At 36.0% G+C, this 17,828-nt stretch overlaps 1 protein-coding gene across 1 annotated transcript in view; it reads left to right on the top strand.

Moving 5' to 3' along the window:
- The window catches only part of LOC117224818 (UNC93-like protein), a 36,979-nt gene that overhangs the window by 10,735 nt on the left and 8,416 nt on the right, over nt 1-17,828 (top strand). The window contains exons 2-4 of the mRNA XM_033477969.2: nt 5,356-6,022; nt 11,226-11,512; nt 15,170-15,395. Coding sequence (XP_033333860.2) covers nt 5,757-6,022; nt 11,226-11,512; nt 15,170-15,395 — 779 coding nt within the window. The 5' untranslated portion in view covers nt 5,356-5,756. The remainder of the gene's footprint in view (nt 1-5,355; nt 6,023-11,225; nt 11,513-15,169; nt 15,396-17,828) is intronic.

Here is a 17,828-nt window from a genome sequence, read left to right as displayed (position 1 = left end):
ATGTAATAATAATAATAAAGAAAGTACAGTAATACCTCAGTAGATGCTACCTGTTAAATCAGGTACTATCAATTAGTACTAATAATTACTTAGCTGCATAATTCAATATAAATTGAACACATAAGCGATTAATCTTGATTAGGAATGTATTAAGAAAGTACAGTAGAATCTCGACAAATTAGTCACTAGTCGATTGTCACTAGTTGATTGCTTCCAACGATTATTAGATCGCAGATCTATCTGCATGACGCTGTAAAATCTCACTTAACTCAGTTTTTGGCCGAAAAAGATCAGACTTTCTACGAGCGTGGAATTTTCAAGTTGTCAGAGAGATGGCAAAAGGTCATCGAACAAAATGGAAAATACATTACAGATTAAACTTCATTCCAAGTAAAACAAAATTTCTTATTTCATTGAACAAATCGGCAATTACTTAGTTGCCAACCCAATATAATTAAACTTTCTTCTAACGCAACTTACAGCGACAGTTAAACGAGCGAACGTATGCACAGTAAAGGGGATCGTTAATCCTAAAGTAACGCGGTGGCCAGGACTGCCAAGAAGATGCAGGTCGAAGCAGAAAAAGCTGATAGAGTCGGCTGCCGGTTAAAATTACCTACAAAGTGCCCGGGATGTCCAGGCACGTACATTATTCGCGGGCAAGTTAACGTAACTTCTACGTAGCCAGCGCAGCGGTTGTTTCGCAGGTTTCACACTTCTTCCAAGTATCCTCATTTCTCCTGGCCCGGTCATCCTACATTTTTCAACGTCCGCCTGCGCGGTAGACTGCCTTCAACGTTTCCTCTCCATTTCCGCGATTGCTCTTATCAATCGGGCGAAGAGAAACTGCATTATAGAACTTTGCAAAAATCCGGCTATTTCGACCAACGAACGACCAACTTTCGTAAATTCACGGTCGAAAAATGTGAAATGTTTTGCTGACCGATCGAGAAACGTCGCATTGTAGCTGACACAGACGAATATTTACATTCGATTTCATTAGATTCATTACGTCATTTACATTCAACGTTTTACTAGAATCCGCATTTTTTTTGTTACGTAAATGTATTTCTGTTAGTAATTAGTCAAACATGCGGTAAATGTATATAAATTGAATTTATAAATTATCCAATTCCTAATAAAAGTTCTAAATCAATTTGACCTAAGTAATGAACTGTAAATTAAACAATATACTATATAAATGTATACTATAATAATAATTGATGAAAATTCTGAAGCAATTGGTTCCAATTAATAAAGAGCTAAATCAGACGATTTATAAAATCCTCACAACAATTTACATTCTGATTATGTCAAGTACGTATTTTTATAAATAAGCCGTTTATTTTGAAAGTAGCATAAGTCACTTTGTTTTTAAGTCGATATATTTAAGGGTTTGCGTTTTAACACGTTTAAAAATATGGATGCTAACTTTCGAGAAGATACTGATATTTTTCTCAGTATAAATAATTTCGTATAAACATTAAAAAATCACCACTTTTCATTACGTTAAAGTGACTTATGCCACTTTCAAAATAAACGGCTCAAATATAGGATTTGATTATGTGTATAATAGCTCTTTAATCTTATTTATAAGTAGATCAAAATCCTAGCAATGAGACATCGTAATTATGAAACACACATCGAATCATACAATATATAACTTATAATAACTCTTATGCTGATTATTATACAAATGATAAAGTTAAAAATATATAGTCCTCTTTGTCGATTCCAATTACTGGAAAGAAGGTATTGAAATATTGAATCATCGCAAGAATTCACATTCTAATTACCACAAAAATGCACGCGAACTAATGATTTAATTACACACGTATTAAAATGACCACTCTATTCGCGACTTCGCAGAAATTCAACTGACCCTAAATTCTGCAATATTCCAATTACAACGGAGGGACAGGTGTGCGCGCGTGTAGAGCAGTAATTTCTAATGGAAGCAAACGTTCAGATCGAGCTGACATGTGTGACAAAAGTTGCGGGTTAATTGACACATCGGATCGACAACGTTCCGTTGCGATTCCGACGCGACCGGCTCGGTTATTCACCAAGATAAATTTGTTCGCGCTATTGACGCTAAACGTCCTCGAGCGCACACTGTCGTGGCAGTCGCGGATCATTTCTGAACCACCACGATTGGTAGAGAGTAAACAGACCGGTTATCTGTGGGTTGATCCATCGAATGCTAGCCGATGTCATTACTGGCACACGATGCAACGCGGTACGAGAATTATTGCTTGTTAAAATTTATCTTGACCGCTCGACGTGATCAGGGGATAAATCACAAAATGTCGTCGGACACCGATGCGTTTCCTCAGCAATCTCAATGCTATCGATCATATTACGTCTAATCAGCGGACTGCCAAATTTGTGTGTAGATTCTTGTATATCTAACATATAAACACTAATTTAAAATATAATATCCCATATATATAAACGCTAAAAAATTTAAAATATAATATCCAATATATACACGCTAATTTAAAATATATATCCGATATATAAAACGCTAATTTAAAATATAATATCCAATATACGAACGCTAATTTAAAATATAATATAAATATAAATATTCAATATATAAACACTAATTTAAAATCTAAAGTATAAAATGTCAATTTAAAATATAATATCCAATATATGAACGCTAATTTAAAATATAATATAAATATAAATATATTCAATATATCAACACTAATTTAAAATCTAAAGTATAAAATGTCAATTTAAAATATAAAATACAAAATGCCAACAAACATAAATTTTTGTTTGCATTGTCTAGCGAACCAGCCCTTCTATCGTCTCAAAACAAATCAAATTGTTTATCGAAATTTAGAAAACTTATTGTCGTGTCCACACGTATTTGTCCAGGACTGTATACTGATTCTAACTTATTAAAACGGCGGAAGAACGTATAGAATATTTATTTTGCAATCTCTGCAACCACATGCATTCAATGCGTAATTTTGTATAAAAGGGAAGGGAAAATAATTGTTTGCGGTAATCGTCAGCGACAATATGGAGTCAGAGATGTAGCAATTAAATATAATCAGTAGATTGCGGATTTTACGTATTTATGGCAAAAATGTGTGGATCAAATGCAAAACAATGAAAGCATTTAATGAATTTTCCAATACTGTTATATCACAATATTTTAAACCCATTAGAATGATTAAGAACGGAAATAAATGAGCCGTTTATTTGAAAGTGTCATAAGTCACTTTTTCTTTTTTTTTTTAAATGAAAAGATACCGTTCAATTGTAATTAGTGTTACCATTAACTCGATTTTTTTGAAAAAGTGACTTATGCCACTTTCAAAATAAACGGCTGAAATGTCTATGCAGGTCTAATATATTGCAATCAGTGCAGACAAATTTTATTTGGCATTGATTCTGCAGTCTAAGGATCAGCTTTCTTTTCTTCCACGACGTAAGAAAAACATTATATCGTCAAGTACCTGGTTTAAAATTTTTAAAAAAATTTTTTAAATTACAAATTTTTACCATGACACTTTTCTCTCTAAAAGATAAACACAGAATAATATTCCTACACGTGTAATAACACTCCTTTCCTATGTAATTAACACCGTGTAATTACATAGTTGCGTGTGTCGCAACAGAATGAGCACCGACTACGTTATTCAAGGCCTCCTCTACCGATACAAGTTACAGCTGACACAGTTTTTACTTCCTCCCTGGTCATTCGCCTTTCGCGGTTATGGTAACGTGGTGAAGTTATTCTTATCTCGCTGCCGTAAAAAAAGAAGAAAAAAAACGAACCATAGCCCCGGGCATGTAACAAAGATTCATGAAGGCAAAACAGCCTCGCAAACAAAGTCGACGTTTAACTACAAAATGCAGTATATTAACTTCCTGATCCTTGCTAGAGATCTTGTCGAATAACGAAGTGGCGCATAAAAATCAGTGTCTGCACTTTGGGAGAATAAAATGACGAGGAAGGTTGAAGCAGTTTCCGCTAAATGGTACTTTGGCAGAAGTTGAAGCAACTTTTGGAACGGCGAGATACGATGCAACAGTTTCATCTGCAAAAGCATCGACCAAATAAAAGTGATAACAAACACGTAAGGGTAAATGTAAGAACGAAAGGGAGAATAAAAGAGGGAATAACAGAAAGAACAAACGCGAGAATGAAAGTAAGAATAGAAGTAAGAATGAAAGTGAGCATAAAAGTACGAATCGAAAGGAAAAGTGAAATTAACGTCTATGAAACTGAACTTTGGAGCATTGAATTCTGGGACGAAGTCCTGTTGGGATGTGAAGATCCGGAAACACTATTAATTGCTGAAATATTTCTTCGAAAGAAATATTCAGTTTTCGAATGCAAGTAATGCTCATAAATATTGTCTATTTATTATTGTCCATTTCTTATTATTGTCTATTTCACCATAAATGAGCCTTTTACTTTCTCTGTCATTCCAAGTAATATCAAAATTAAAAAAGAAAAATATTTTAGTCATTGTACAGTAAATTCACCTGTTTAATATTAAACATAATTTCAAGTGATTTAGTCCAGTTTCGAAAAAGTTATTACGTTTTAGAAGGTGTTCGATTATTTGTTACCAGATGTTGTATATGACTCGTTATGCAGGGTGTCCCAAAATTATGGTATTTACAGAAAATAATGGTTTCCTAGGGTCATTTGAAGTAACTTTATCCTAACGTAATCCTAATGTAATCCTAATGTAATCCTAATGTAATCCGCGGCTTTATTTACGAAAAGCAGTGACCAATGAGCGGTGAGCTCGGTTGAAGCCAGGCGGCCAAACCAACGTGCGGACGTAGCCCATTTCCGCTCATTGGCTCGGTCACCACGCGCCAGCTGATCTCGACTCTCATTGGTCACTGTTTTTCGTTAATAATTCGTAAACAAAGCCGCGGATTGCGTTTGCGCCAAGGAAAAAGTTGCTTCGAATAGCCTCAGGAACCCCTCATTTCCTGGAAGTACCATAATTTTGGAATACCCTGAAATATCCTGTTATATTTACAATATATATATTATATATATAACTATATATTATAGTTATATATATATATATATATTATATATAATATATTATATACTATTATGTATGTATATAGTTATATATATTATAGTACATTTTACAATATAAACCACAAATTCATTATGGTACAGTTAATTGCGAGCCGTGTGGTCGCTAATGACCTCGCAGTCAATGCGACCGCGCTGAAATAAACAAACTGATGACTGAACATTGAATCCTATCGTCACTCGATCAGTTTCTGACCGGCAAGAAATATGTACATCGTTCCCCGTGACACGAAACGTAATAATTTCTCGCGGTATCTCTGTTTCAGGATTCGCAGTGGAACGACGAGCATCGGTCGATGCACATAGCAGAATTATGAAACCGTGTGGACGTTTGTTCGTCACTGTCGAAGCGGCAGCGAAGTATCGTTAACAGGTCGTCCCTCAAAGTCGCTGGAAACGGTCGAGGACCATTGATAAGCGGTCGCCGTTGGATCCTCCGGTGTCGAGAATCGCGGTGATATTTCAATCGCGTTGATCAATATAATTCATGACGCGCTGCGGGACCCTTCGTGCAGCTCTCGGCGAGTGAGGCCGTGTTCTCGCGTATCGAGCGATCCCGGTGCACGCGGAACACGCATCGGCTGATCTGTGGCTGCTGCGATCTCCGCGATCAACCGCGACCGGTGCCACCGGCGATCCGAATCGGTGTCAAGAAGACGGCGGGACAATGTCGTTCGATAAAACCGAAACGTCGGGACAGTTCGTCAAAGTGCCGACGGAGAGCACGGGATACAAGCCGTCCGAGAGATGGAGGATCACGAAAAACGTTCTCGTGATCGGCGTCGCGTTCATGGTGAATTTCACGGCGTTCATGGGCGCCACCAATCTTCAGAGCTCCATCAACGCCGACCAGTCGCTTGGCACGTTCACCCTCGCCTCGATCTATGGCAGTCTGATTTTTAGCAATATATTCTTCCCGACGCTGATTATCAGGTAATTCGTTTCAGAATATCTCCTAAACCGTTCATTTTTCAACGTTAGTATTGGGTTGGCAACTAAGTAATTGCCGACTTCAGTTATAGATGTCTTTCACTCCCGTTTTTATGATATCCGTAAATGTTATATTACAAAATTATCATTATTATTATTATTATGTTATTTTTTATTATCCGTGAATGTTAGCAACTGAACAAATTGAATGCAGCGGTCAAGAAAAAGCGACCAGAATTGGTCAATCGTAAAGGTGTCATTTTCCAGCAGGACAATGCTAGGCCGCACACGTCTTTGTCCACTCGGCAAAAATTGATGGATATTGCTTGGAAATTGATGTTACACCCACCATATAGCCCTGATCTCGCGCCATCGGATTACCACTTATTTCGATCCCTGGACAACTCCCTTCGTGGTAAAACGTGATGACGCTGTAAAATTTCACTTAACTCAGTTTTTGGCCGAAAAGGATCAGACTTTCTACGAGCGTGGAAGTTTCAAGTTGTCAGAGAGATGGCAAAAGGTCATCGAACAAAATGGAAAATCATTACAGATTAAACTTCATTCCAAGAAAAAAAAATTTTATATTTCATTGAACAAATCGGCAATTACTTAGTTGCCAACCCAATAGATTAATACATTTTTATAACTAACATTAAGATGCACACATTGGTCCATTAAAAAATATGACTTCCCATTTTAAAAAACTGAGCTGACCTTTATATGACCGACCCGTGACCACCAGCGAGAGAACTAGTGGCACCGGAATATGCCACACTCGACGCCATTCGAATCTTCTCTAAAACTTTTTTCGCAACGAGTAATGATAGCCATGTAAATCGAAATGGTAATATGTGGTGACCCAGTCTCTGTAATTTAAAATCATGTGATGTAGAGCGGACATTTTTGGCGTACAAATTACTTCTTACCGACGGACGCCATTAATTTAACGTCATAAAATATGGTCAAAATGCTTGTAATTAGAAGTAAAATTGGAAGTGTAATACAATTGTATTTTGAAGCATAATATATGAGCCGTTTATTTTGAAAGTGACATAAGTCACTTTGTTTTTAAGTCGATATATTTAAGGGTTTGCGTTTTATTAACACGTTTAAAAATATGGATGCTAACTTTCGAGAAGATTTACTTGTATTTTTGTTATCTCGGGATACTGATATTTTTCTCAGTATAAATAATTTCGTATAAACATTAAAAAGTCACCACTTTTCATTACGGTAAAGTGACTTATGCCACTTTCAAAATAAACGGCTCATATCAGAATTACTGTAAAACGTTTCTCGATACCTAATATGAGACTTAACACTTTACATGGTATATACATAATATCGCGCATATCTACACGTTTTCCGTGAAAAAATGTCATACACATTCTGCATAATTTTCGTGCGTAAAAGTCTCAGGTTTACTTATTAACATTATGCTCGTACTGAAAATAACTGCGACATCCGAATCAAATTTACAGTTGAAATCGACTTCATAAATATTGTCTTCTTTAAATATTTATACGAAACATCTCAAACGACGTTTGCTGATGGACACCCTGTACATGGTCTAACGCACGACAGGGTTCACTTCGGATTGGATGCGCTGTAAAATGGCGGTGATGCAAGCGGAGGTTGCCACAGAGGAAGGAAAACGTGCAGGAGTTCGAGCCAGTAACTGTAATACAGTGACGCCTCGCTAACATGACCAGAGTGAGAGGGGGGGCGGGTATTTAAAACGCAGCGCGAAACGTGAAAGCGTCTTTCCGCTTCTCGTTTCGGCATTGTGCTCGAGCACACGTGACCTGTTTACTGCGAAAAGGGTCAAACGGTTGGAGAGCATTTACCTTTTGTATCTTTTAATCCGGTATGTTACATTTTATTTAGGGCGCAAATAAAGCGGAAGGGTTGGAACGCGAAATAGAACGAGAGGGTGTCGCACGACACAATCTCTTCCCGGCTCTTTCCCCGTTTAACAGGCTTGTAACAATCTTGACAGCACGCCGGAACGAACTTTCTGTCCGCGGGAACAGAATTTCTGCCTCTGCTGGGTGCCGGCTGCGACACACAGCCAATAAACTTTATCATTGAAGTTTATCGTCCATGAAATTTTCAACTTGGCTCCGGCTCTGTAATCCGGCCTACGATCGCTTCCGGTAATCGACGAGTCTTCCACAGCGTCCGGCCGGATCTATTAACGCCCTGACGACTTTTTCCTTGGCCAATTCGTGGTTTTTAACGATGTCAGATCTTGAAACAGAAACAACGTAAACCTTTATAGCTGGATTTTTTGATACTCCGAAGACGACGCCCAATTGTTGATTTCTTTCTATACAATCGTTGTGTTGTATTATTAATATAGTCTGATGGTGATTTGGACATCTTGATAGTTTTCGTAGCTGTCTTTGAGTTCTTCGAGGCGAGATATAATCCCTGAATGTGTATCGTTTCGAGTAATCTAACCTTGTTTAATAAATTTAGAATATTTATCTTCGAAAGAACAATTAAACGACTTCAATTTTTCGTTATTTTAGAGGGACTGGTTTAATAGAAAATATATGAACAAAATTATGGAAAAGTTGCAATTGTTTCATATCAGAAAAAATATAAAATGATGTTTCTCAATTGTTTTGTCTACAAAATTGTGTCACATTTAATCAGCAGTCTTTGAAGTGGTTAGCAATTCAACTGGAAATCGTTCAGAATATGCAAACTTTGGAGACCGACTTCCGAGAGAAGTTTTCCTTTCAACAGATAAGAGAAAGGATGGAGAAGTTCAACTGAAGTCCGGATAGAATAAAACGATCAGGGACGTTGTGACAATTTTCGACAAAAATTGCTTTCGAACATTGCGACTCAAATTTTACAAAAAGATCATGGGGAAACAGTTGAGAAGAACGATATCCCAAAAATAAGATTGTTCGTCCTTTCCGCCTCAGAAATCGCAGAATAAAAACGTAGATAAATATTTTACCACCTTCGAACACCGAATACAAGCAGAGAAAATGATTGTTAGAGCGTGGATCTTTATGCAGAATAAAAATTATTTGCAAAAAGCGGTAGTCTAACAGATACGTCATACTTCCATTAATAATTTTAATAAGCTTTAATTGATACATTTACTTAACTACATTTACTACTTAACATTTACTATTCATTTAATATTGTCTATAGTTTTCAATCATACCAACTCATTCCTATCACAAACATAAAATTCACAGAGCAATAATTAATCCACGGACGACCAATCATTTTAACAAATATACGATTGACGATGATTCAAATAATTCTGATCTTTATTCGTTAATTCTTCTCGCCACATTTTTGAAAATTCTTCTTGTAGATCAATTACTTACTCGGCTGTTCCTGGTGTAACAGCAATTACTTTCATCCAATTGATCGTGGAAATGAACATTGTGCTATAACGACCGGATAACCGCGGACCAAGGGTTAACATAGATCATACTTAGAAACACTGCTATATCTGGCTAAAATTCTAACGAAAACCGCAGGTCGAACTAGTCTGTATCCAGCGGTGTCTGATAATGAGTGGCTTCATTAAAGCGATAATTATAATACTCATTGAGACCGGTGTAGGTATGTCCAACGTCCGGTTAACACTTAATTACGTCCGAAAATGGCGCGCATAGCGATCCATATTTAAGGCCAGTCAATAACAAGGTAGATTATCGCGCAGAGCAATCCACCGGATTAAAGACATGGAATCCGCTTTGCGGAATATCGCTCACAGGATGATTCGTCTTCCGTTTCCCGGTGAAATAATATTATGACATGGCAGACCGTCGTGTCCACTTCACAAGAAAAAGAGAGAGAGAGAGAGATTAGGAGAGAGAGATTAAGAAAGAGAGAGAGAGAGAGATTAGGAGAGAGAGATTAAGGGAGAGAGAGAGAGAGAGAGAGAGCTTAAACTAGATTAAACGAGATTAAGAGAGACAGAAAGAGTTTAGAGATTAAAAAAGAGAATTTAATACTTCGACAGTCACGCCAATCACCTAAATAATTTCATAACATTAAGGAATTTTATTGAATTGAATAAAAATGACGTCAGTCTTATGATATCAATTATATTCTCTACATCAATTATACAAGAAATACAAACTAGATACTAAGTGTTCTCCTTCTTCAATACTTTTATCAAATCGAAAATAATAGAATTATGTTTTTAAATTCTTGTAATATCTCTGCTATCTTAAATTGAAACTACTTCTTTTTGCCATAAATGTATAAAAACCACAGTCTGGTGATAGTTAATCGTTAAAAGATTGGGAAGAAGAGAAATTAGGAAAGAGGAAAAGAAAGAGAGATTAAGGGAGAGGGGGGATATTAAGGGAGAGAGAGAGAGAGAGAGAGATTAACAGAGAGAGACTAAGAGAGAGAGAGAGAGAAATTAAGTGAGAGAGAGAGAGGAGAGAAATTAAGTGAGAGAGAGAGACTAAGAGAGAGAGAGATATTAAGAGAGAGAGAGACAGAGAGAAATTAAGTGAGAGAGAGAGAGACTAAGAGAGAGAGAGATATTAAGAGAGAGAGAGAGACAGAGAGAAATTAAGTGAGAGAGAGAGACTAAGAGAGAGAGAGATATTAAGAGAGAGACAGAGACTAAGAGAGAGAGAGAGAGAGAGAGAGAGAGAGAGTGATTAAGAAAGAAAGTGAGATTAAGAGAGAGAGAGAGAGAGAGAGATTGAGAGAGAGAGAAGTTAACGAAAAAAAAATGAAATCAAGAGAGAAAGAGGAAGAAATGAAAAGAGGAAGAGTGAGATTGAGAAAGAAAGAGTGAGACCAAGAGAAAAGGAGTGAGATCAAGAGAGAAAGATAAAGAAATGAACAGAGAGAGAGAGAAAATGTATGATTGAGAGAGAGAAAGAAAGAGAGCGAAAGAGAGAGAGAGAGAGAGAAAGGAATGAAGGGAGAACGAGTCAGATCAAGGGTAAAGAAGTTTCATCAAGAGAAAAAGAGCGAGGTCAACAGAAAAGGAGTGAGATCAAGAGAAAAAGAGTGAGATGAAAAAAATTAGTAGACAGCGAGAGAGAGAGACAGTGTGTGAGAGAAAGAGAGAAATTAAGAGAGACTGGTGGAGAAAGTAGGAAAAAAAGGAAACTTTTCTGCAGGCAAGTTTGCCAAGCGAGCAAAGTTCCTGGTTACTCGGACCGTAAAAGCAATCTTATCTCGCGTTCACTCGTTGCAGCTGGCTGGGTTGTAAATGGACGATATCCTTGTCCATCCTGACTTACGTGCCTTTTATGGCCGCTCAGTTTTACCCAAAATTCTACACTATGATACCGGCTGGCTTGCTGGTCGGCATTGGCGCAGGACCACTTTGGTGCGCGAAGTGCACTTACTTGATGGTCGCAGCCGAGGCTTACGCAACCTTGTCCGACGTGGCCGCGGACGTACTCGTCACGAGGTTCTTCGGGGTGTTCTTCATGTTTTACCAGATGGCTCAGGTCTGGGGCAACCTTATATCATCGGCAGGTACGTGCAACCAATGTTTTAGCGTTTCGTTTTTGCATTTCAGTAACTAGGAGACTCGCGATTTTGAAGCAATCAGATCTTCGAGACTCGAGAAGCTTTTTCTTGCTGGTATCCGTAAAGCTAGACGAATGATTCTTACGTGGAATGATTCCGTATGCCTTCCCAAGTACGACAGTATTTTCTTTTGTTACATTGTAAACGTTTATAAATGTTTGAACAATGTTCGAAGAGAGCGAGACACTTTAATAGACCACTTCTCGGACATTTCTAAATTTATTTTCAGTTTGAAGAGACCGAAGCAGAGTTTTTTTATTATTTATTTTTATTTATTTATTAATTTTATGTGGATATAATTTTATTCGAAAAAGATTTTATTTGAATAACACATTATTCTTGCAGGTATTGAAATGATTAATTTGAGTAAAAATGATAGAATATGAAGTGTTTTTTCACAGCTTATCAATTCATTTTCTCCATATTACCTTTTCTAATTATTCGAGTAAGTAATTATTTGAGTAAAATATTCGACTAAAAGGAATTCATTCGGATAGTTGTCTCAGATTGATATTTATTCGAAACAATCCGAATAATGCCCAACTGTGGCCTGAAACAAAGTTTCACCAGACTTCGCAAAAGTTTCAATTAGAACACAAATCAGATTTATTAGCCATACCTGTGCACAGTTATTCCACTATGCATAGTACTATGTGCATGCTTACGTCAATAAATCGTATTTTTCTAAAGCATTTAGAGTCACAGTAAAGCAGCAATTAAACGATACCTGCGATTTAAATCGTACTGCCTCCATTCCAATTCACACTATTACTACTCGCATGATACGTATCATCGTGTGACTCTGATTTATTTTTTGTTCCATGACTTATGGTTCCATTACACATATTTGAAATCAGATCGAGACACGCCTTCTGCATCGCCTTATTTACTGTTATTTTCGCATATATGTTCGTTAAATTTTTTATCCGAGGAGAGTAACGAAGCGTCGATGATTATCATTGCACTGATACAAAGCTATGCATAAACTGCATAATAATGACGCATAGCGGAAGCACACCCACAAACGTGACTAACTAACTGTGAAACTAGTTTCACTGTAAAAAAAAACTTGTCCTATTAATTGAATGCTAATCGATCGTGGAAAATAAATCACTTCTTGGCACAAAGGACAATTTCAAAGCATGCTTAAACGCTTCCAACAACAAACGAAAATCCAAGGAAATCTTTCAGTGATTATCGTAAAATTTTGACTTAACAATACCGTGAAAAATGTATTGATTTTGCTTCGTCTATTAGAAATGGATATCACTAATTCCTCTTTGACATTAAAATAATATTTTATTTATTTTATTCTTATATTTCTTTTATGCTTTTACTCCTTTTATTCTTCCTATGATTCAGTCTGTTTGGTAATGCAACGTTTTAACTGCAAACGACGTGTTGAATATAGATAAATTTAATGATATAAAAATTATTTCGAAAAATAATATAGCAATTTGTAGCGATATGTTAATTCATCCGTAGACGATAATTTTCCGTGACATCAAAGATATTTTTCCTCATTGAACTAGATTATCTGTAAAAGACAGAAATAATGGTAAACGTGAATAATATATGAGCCGTTTATTTTGAAAGTGGCATAAGTCACTTTACCGTAATGAAACCGGCGGTTTACCGGCGGAGAGTAATTAAACTGACTTTGCTCTGGTTACTGACGACTCACTTTCACTCTGATAAAACTTCCACCGCCCAGCGCCGCCGCAATGCAATTCGGAGATATCGCTGGCAAGATGTTAAGGAGAGCACCGAGCACTACCGGGAACAAAACCGGAACTATAAATTACAACCTTGTGGCAAACATCGCTTCCGAAGATCCGATACTAATAAGCTATTCATTCAAGCGCTGCGATTTAGTCGAAGTTGCCTGACTGAAATATTCGGGCATTTCGAAGGAAATGCAATCGGGGATAAATTGTACATATATATTTTTTTAAAGTTAACGTTAACTTTTTTGAAACTGGACCAAACGAATTGTTTTGAAATGATAAGGAGCTTAGTCTGCTAGAGAATGATTAAAATGCTTTTCTCAATTTTGTTATTATTTGGAATAACAAAAAAATAAGAAACTCTCGTGTCATCTGAGTTGATAACGAATATTTAAAAAATACATTTTGTAGATCCTGACGGTTGAGGTTGATATGAATTACAAACAATCAAAGGTCGTGAAAATCGCAGTTTTGTCCCAGTTTTTTTACACTTTCGACGAATATCAATCAAAAATCTGCCGTTTTTTAAATCAGTATTTGCAACTCGATTCTACATTAACCGATTTTGACGAGACTTTCAGCATCCATTTAAAAGTTGCAGAAGTCTATAAAACACATTGCTTAAATTTTCGTTATAGGTTCTGGTAAAAAAGTTAAAAAACATAAGTTTTTCATCTTTTTTATCGCTACAAGTAACAGCAAAATTGGGAAAGAGTATCATAGTAATTGTGTAATAAGGTAGTTCTTCTGTCATGTAATATTCGTTCTCGACGGTATTTTGTTTAAGATTGCCCACAATTACTTGAATTTTTGCCAAACGATAGAAAGACCACTTTGTTGCGCAATGATGAAAAAGACTGGAGAAGATTGCATCTCAAATGCATTTGGGATATGGAAAGTTGTGTTGATACCTTGGAGAGTTGTTTTCGTGCTTTGAAAAGTTGAAGTTTATTCAGGAATGTAGATCCATCTGAGAATTAATACTGTGTTTTCTACCATTTTCGTTACGTCCACAATGATTGCTTTTTAATTAGACGACAGAATTATGAAACATTATACAAATTGACAGCTTTATAGAAAAACGTGTTCACACTGTTCAACCAAAAAATCAAATTTGCTTTCTATGTATGTATAGCGCTCGCAATCGGGTGTTAACTATACCTCAATTTTATGGTGACTTCACGCGGGATTTTTCAACTGATTTGAAATTCAAACTAGTTTCTCTCGACATCAGGAACACGTCACTTGCACCCATGAACTGGTGATTTTATGCATTTATCCTGCACTACCATTTCATTGCATTCATCGAGATATTGAACGACTTTCATTAGAAACCACGCCTGAAAAAAATAGATATATTCATTAACCGCGGATCGTTATGCGAGATAAAAATTCTCCAACGCAGTTGTAAGAAAGCATAATTAAATAAAAATATTTGTTCTGTCCTTTATTAATTCTAATAAATTCAGAAGAAGGTGCCAAAGGTGCCAATGATCTTAAATTTCTCTACGACGCTTTCACTAATTTTTATATATATTTTATTTTATATTATATATATATTATATTATATATATTTATTTTATATATTATTTAATATTTTATATTATATTATATATTATTTAATATTTTATATTATATTTTATATATAATAACGGTGATAAATTAAGAAGAAGATAGCAATGTTTCTAATTTTTCTAATAGGATTAAATTTTGATACTTCGTGTATATTAAGTTTTGCCACGTGAAGTCCACAATTTACATCTCAATGACAGCAAGATTATTAGAATTTTACGATTTTTATCGTCTAGCACTTAACAATTAACTGGCGATTTATACTAAATGTTTAATAATCTGTAAATAATGTTTCTGTCAATAGTACTTTCATACGGGATCGACACAGTGCCAACAAACATTACGCTGAACAGCACAGTGGTAGCGGAAGCATGCGGCGCCAACTTCTGCGGGGCTACTTCCGGCGATGCTGAAAGTCCGAAACTGGAACGGCCACCCGAAGAAAGGATCCACCTGATTTCCGGCATTTATTTGTGCTGCATGATAGTCGCCTCCTTAATTGTCGCGTTCGGCGTCGATACTCTCTCCAGGTAACCGATCATTAGACAATAAACTGAACAATTCGGCGCGACCACCACCACCACCGCCACCGCCACCCCACCGCCCCTCCTTCCGCCGGCTTAATAAAATGACGGTAGTTGCAGCTTAACTAACCATTGTTGTCGCCGAAGTTAGCCAGAGAGGTATTAACTCGCGCTCGTAAATTACGAAACTGTTACGATTTATAGCCATTGCGCGGAGTGAGGCACTAGACTGCTGATTTTATGGATTCACAGCATTATACGGGGTGGACTGGTACACGAGGCACAACCGGCGCACAGTGCAACCAATCGCGATTCTACTCCTCTATAGTCACCTTTCCGCGCTGAAAATTAATCTTTCTCCGGATCATATTCTCCGTGTTACACGCAAAATTAATGTTGCTGTAGACCGCGTTCATCCGTTCCCAAATCCAATTAACCCTCTTGCAGATTTAATGCATCCTTTTGCGCAAATTGAATTAATCCCATTGCAATCAAATTGGCAGCCTTTTATTCTATTTATGAAGTTACTATAAATTTATATGTTCTTCTTCTTCATACTTCGAAAACGTCGACGACGATATATATTTCTATCATATTTTTATCAAATTTTTATAGTATTCGTCTTTCTCGAGTGAAATTTCCCATTTTAAAAATTGTAATCACTCATTTGCAATTACTCGTAGTAAAATTCATATTAAATTTAAATATTATAAATGTTATTGTATAATAACATCGACGACGATATATATTTCTATCATATTTTTATCAAATTTTTATAGTATTCGTCTTTCTCGAGTGAAATTCCCCATTTTTAAAATTAAATTCACTTATTTGCAATTACTCGCAGTAATAATAATAATACAATAACATTTATAATATTTAAATTTGATTTGAATTTTACTGCGAGTAATTGCAAATGAGTGAGTTTAATTTTTAAAATGGGGAATTTCACTCGAGAAAGACGAATACTATAAAAATTTGATAAAAATATGATAGAAATATATATCGTCGTCGATGTTATTATACAATAAAATTTATAATATTTAAATTTAATATGAATTTTACTACGAGTAATTGCAAATGAGGGAATTTAATTTTTAAAATGGGGAATTTCACTCGAGAAAGACGAATACTATAAAAAGTTGATAAAAATATGATAGAAATATATATCGTCGTCGATGTTATTATACAATAAAATTTATAATATTTAAATTTAATATGAATTTTACTACGAGTAATTGCAAATGAGTGATTTCAATTTTTAAAAATGGGGAATTTCACTTGAGAAAGATGAATACTATAAAAATTTGATAAAAATATGATAGAAATACATATTATCGTCGATGTTTTCGAAGTTGCAAGCATCAGAAGAATGTTCCATTTATCATAACATTTGCCTCTTGAATTCAAACAATATCTGTGAACATCGTATTATCGAAAGCAAGTAAAACATCCGAACTGATCAAGTTATTTCGTTCGAGGAAAACAAATTTTCCGATTATCCAGCGGGAGAAAGCGCTTCGGTGTGGAATCTAGAATACAGATTTTACGCGATCACTATAATTTTCTCCCACCGACGTCAATATTGATCAGTGAGATTCGGCAGTTCAACACCTCGAAGCGTTTAATCCAAGGCTGAGGGCAATCGAGACGTGGGAAAAATCGACAAAAAAAATCCACGTAAACGCATGGAATATGAAATCTCGTGGGCTCTCTCTCTCCGCGATCGGTAAGAGCTTGCGCGTAAATCGTTCGAAGAATACGATTACGACGCATGTGTCGCCCGATATTCGATTCCCTTCGAAATCCGCGTTATGAAAATCAGCCTCATCAAAGAAATATTGGAAACCGATACACGCGACGTATGGAATTCAAGTGGACCGAAACTCGTGGATGAATACGATACACAGGCATTTAAGTGGTAAAAGTAGAGACGTTACGTTATATTATGCGGGATTCATTGGATACTTACATCAGCTGATATCGAATCAAATCAAATTAATTCTGTGGATTTTGTAAACACCAAAATCCCAAAATACATTCGCTCATCTTGTTTATCGAACAGATTATGCAGATTTGATCGCACTGTGCGAGCTTACACATTCTCTCTCTCGTGTTTAATTGCCGCGTAATATTAACCAGTAATTAATCCCATTCTTTCTAATCAATTTGTATGATCTCCGCATTGATTCTCGATGTAGGTTTATTATTATTTTATGGTTGCACTCGGTGCATCATACAATGAAACCGTTCTATAAACGCGAAACTGTAACAATAGTTAGCTAAAACCAATTTGTGGAAGTTGTTACATTATTGATACATATTTATTTATTTGTATAAACATCATATTCGGCCATGTTATTTATACAATATTTGTTATAAATTTATATGTTCGTGACCATTCTGTTACAACATAATTTATCACTCGATCATAGCCAA

The sequence above is a fragment of the Megalopta genalis genome, chromosome 4 (genome assembly GCF_051020955.1).
Source record: "Megalopta genalis isolate 19385.01 chromosome 4, iyMegGena1_principal, whole genome shotgun sequence".
In the NCBI taxonomy this organism is placed as follows: domain Eukaryota; kingdom Metazoa; phylum Arthropoda; class Insecta; order Hymenoptera; family Halictidae; genus Megalopta; species Megalopta genalis.
This window is presented reverse-complemented; position numbering and strand designations above follow the sequence as displayed.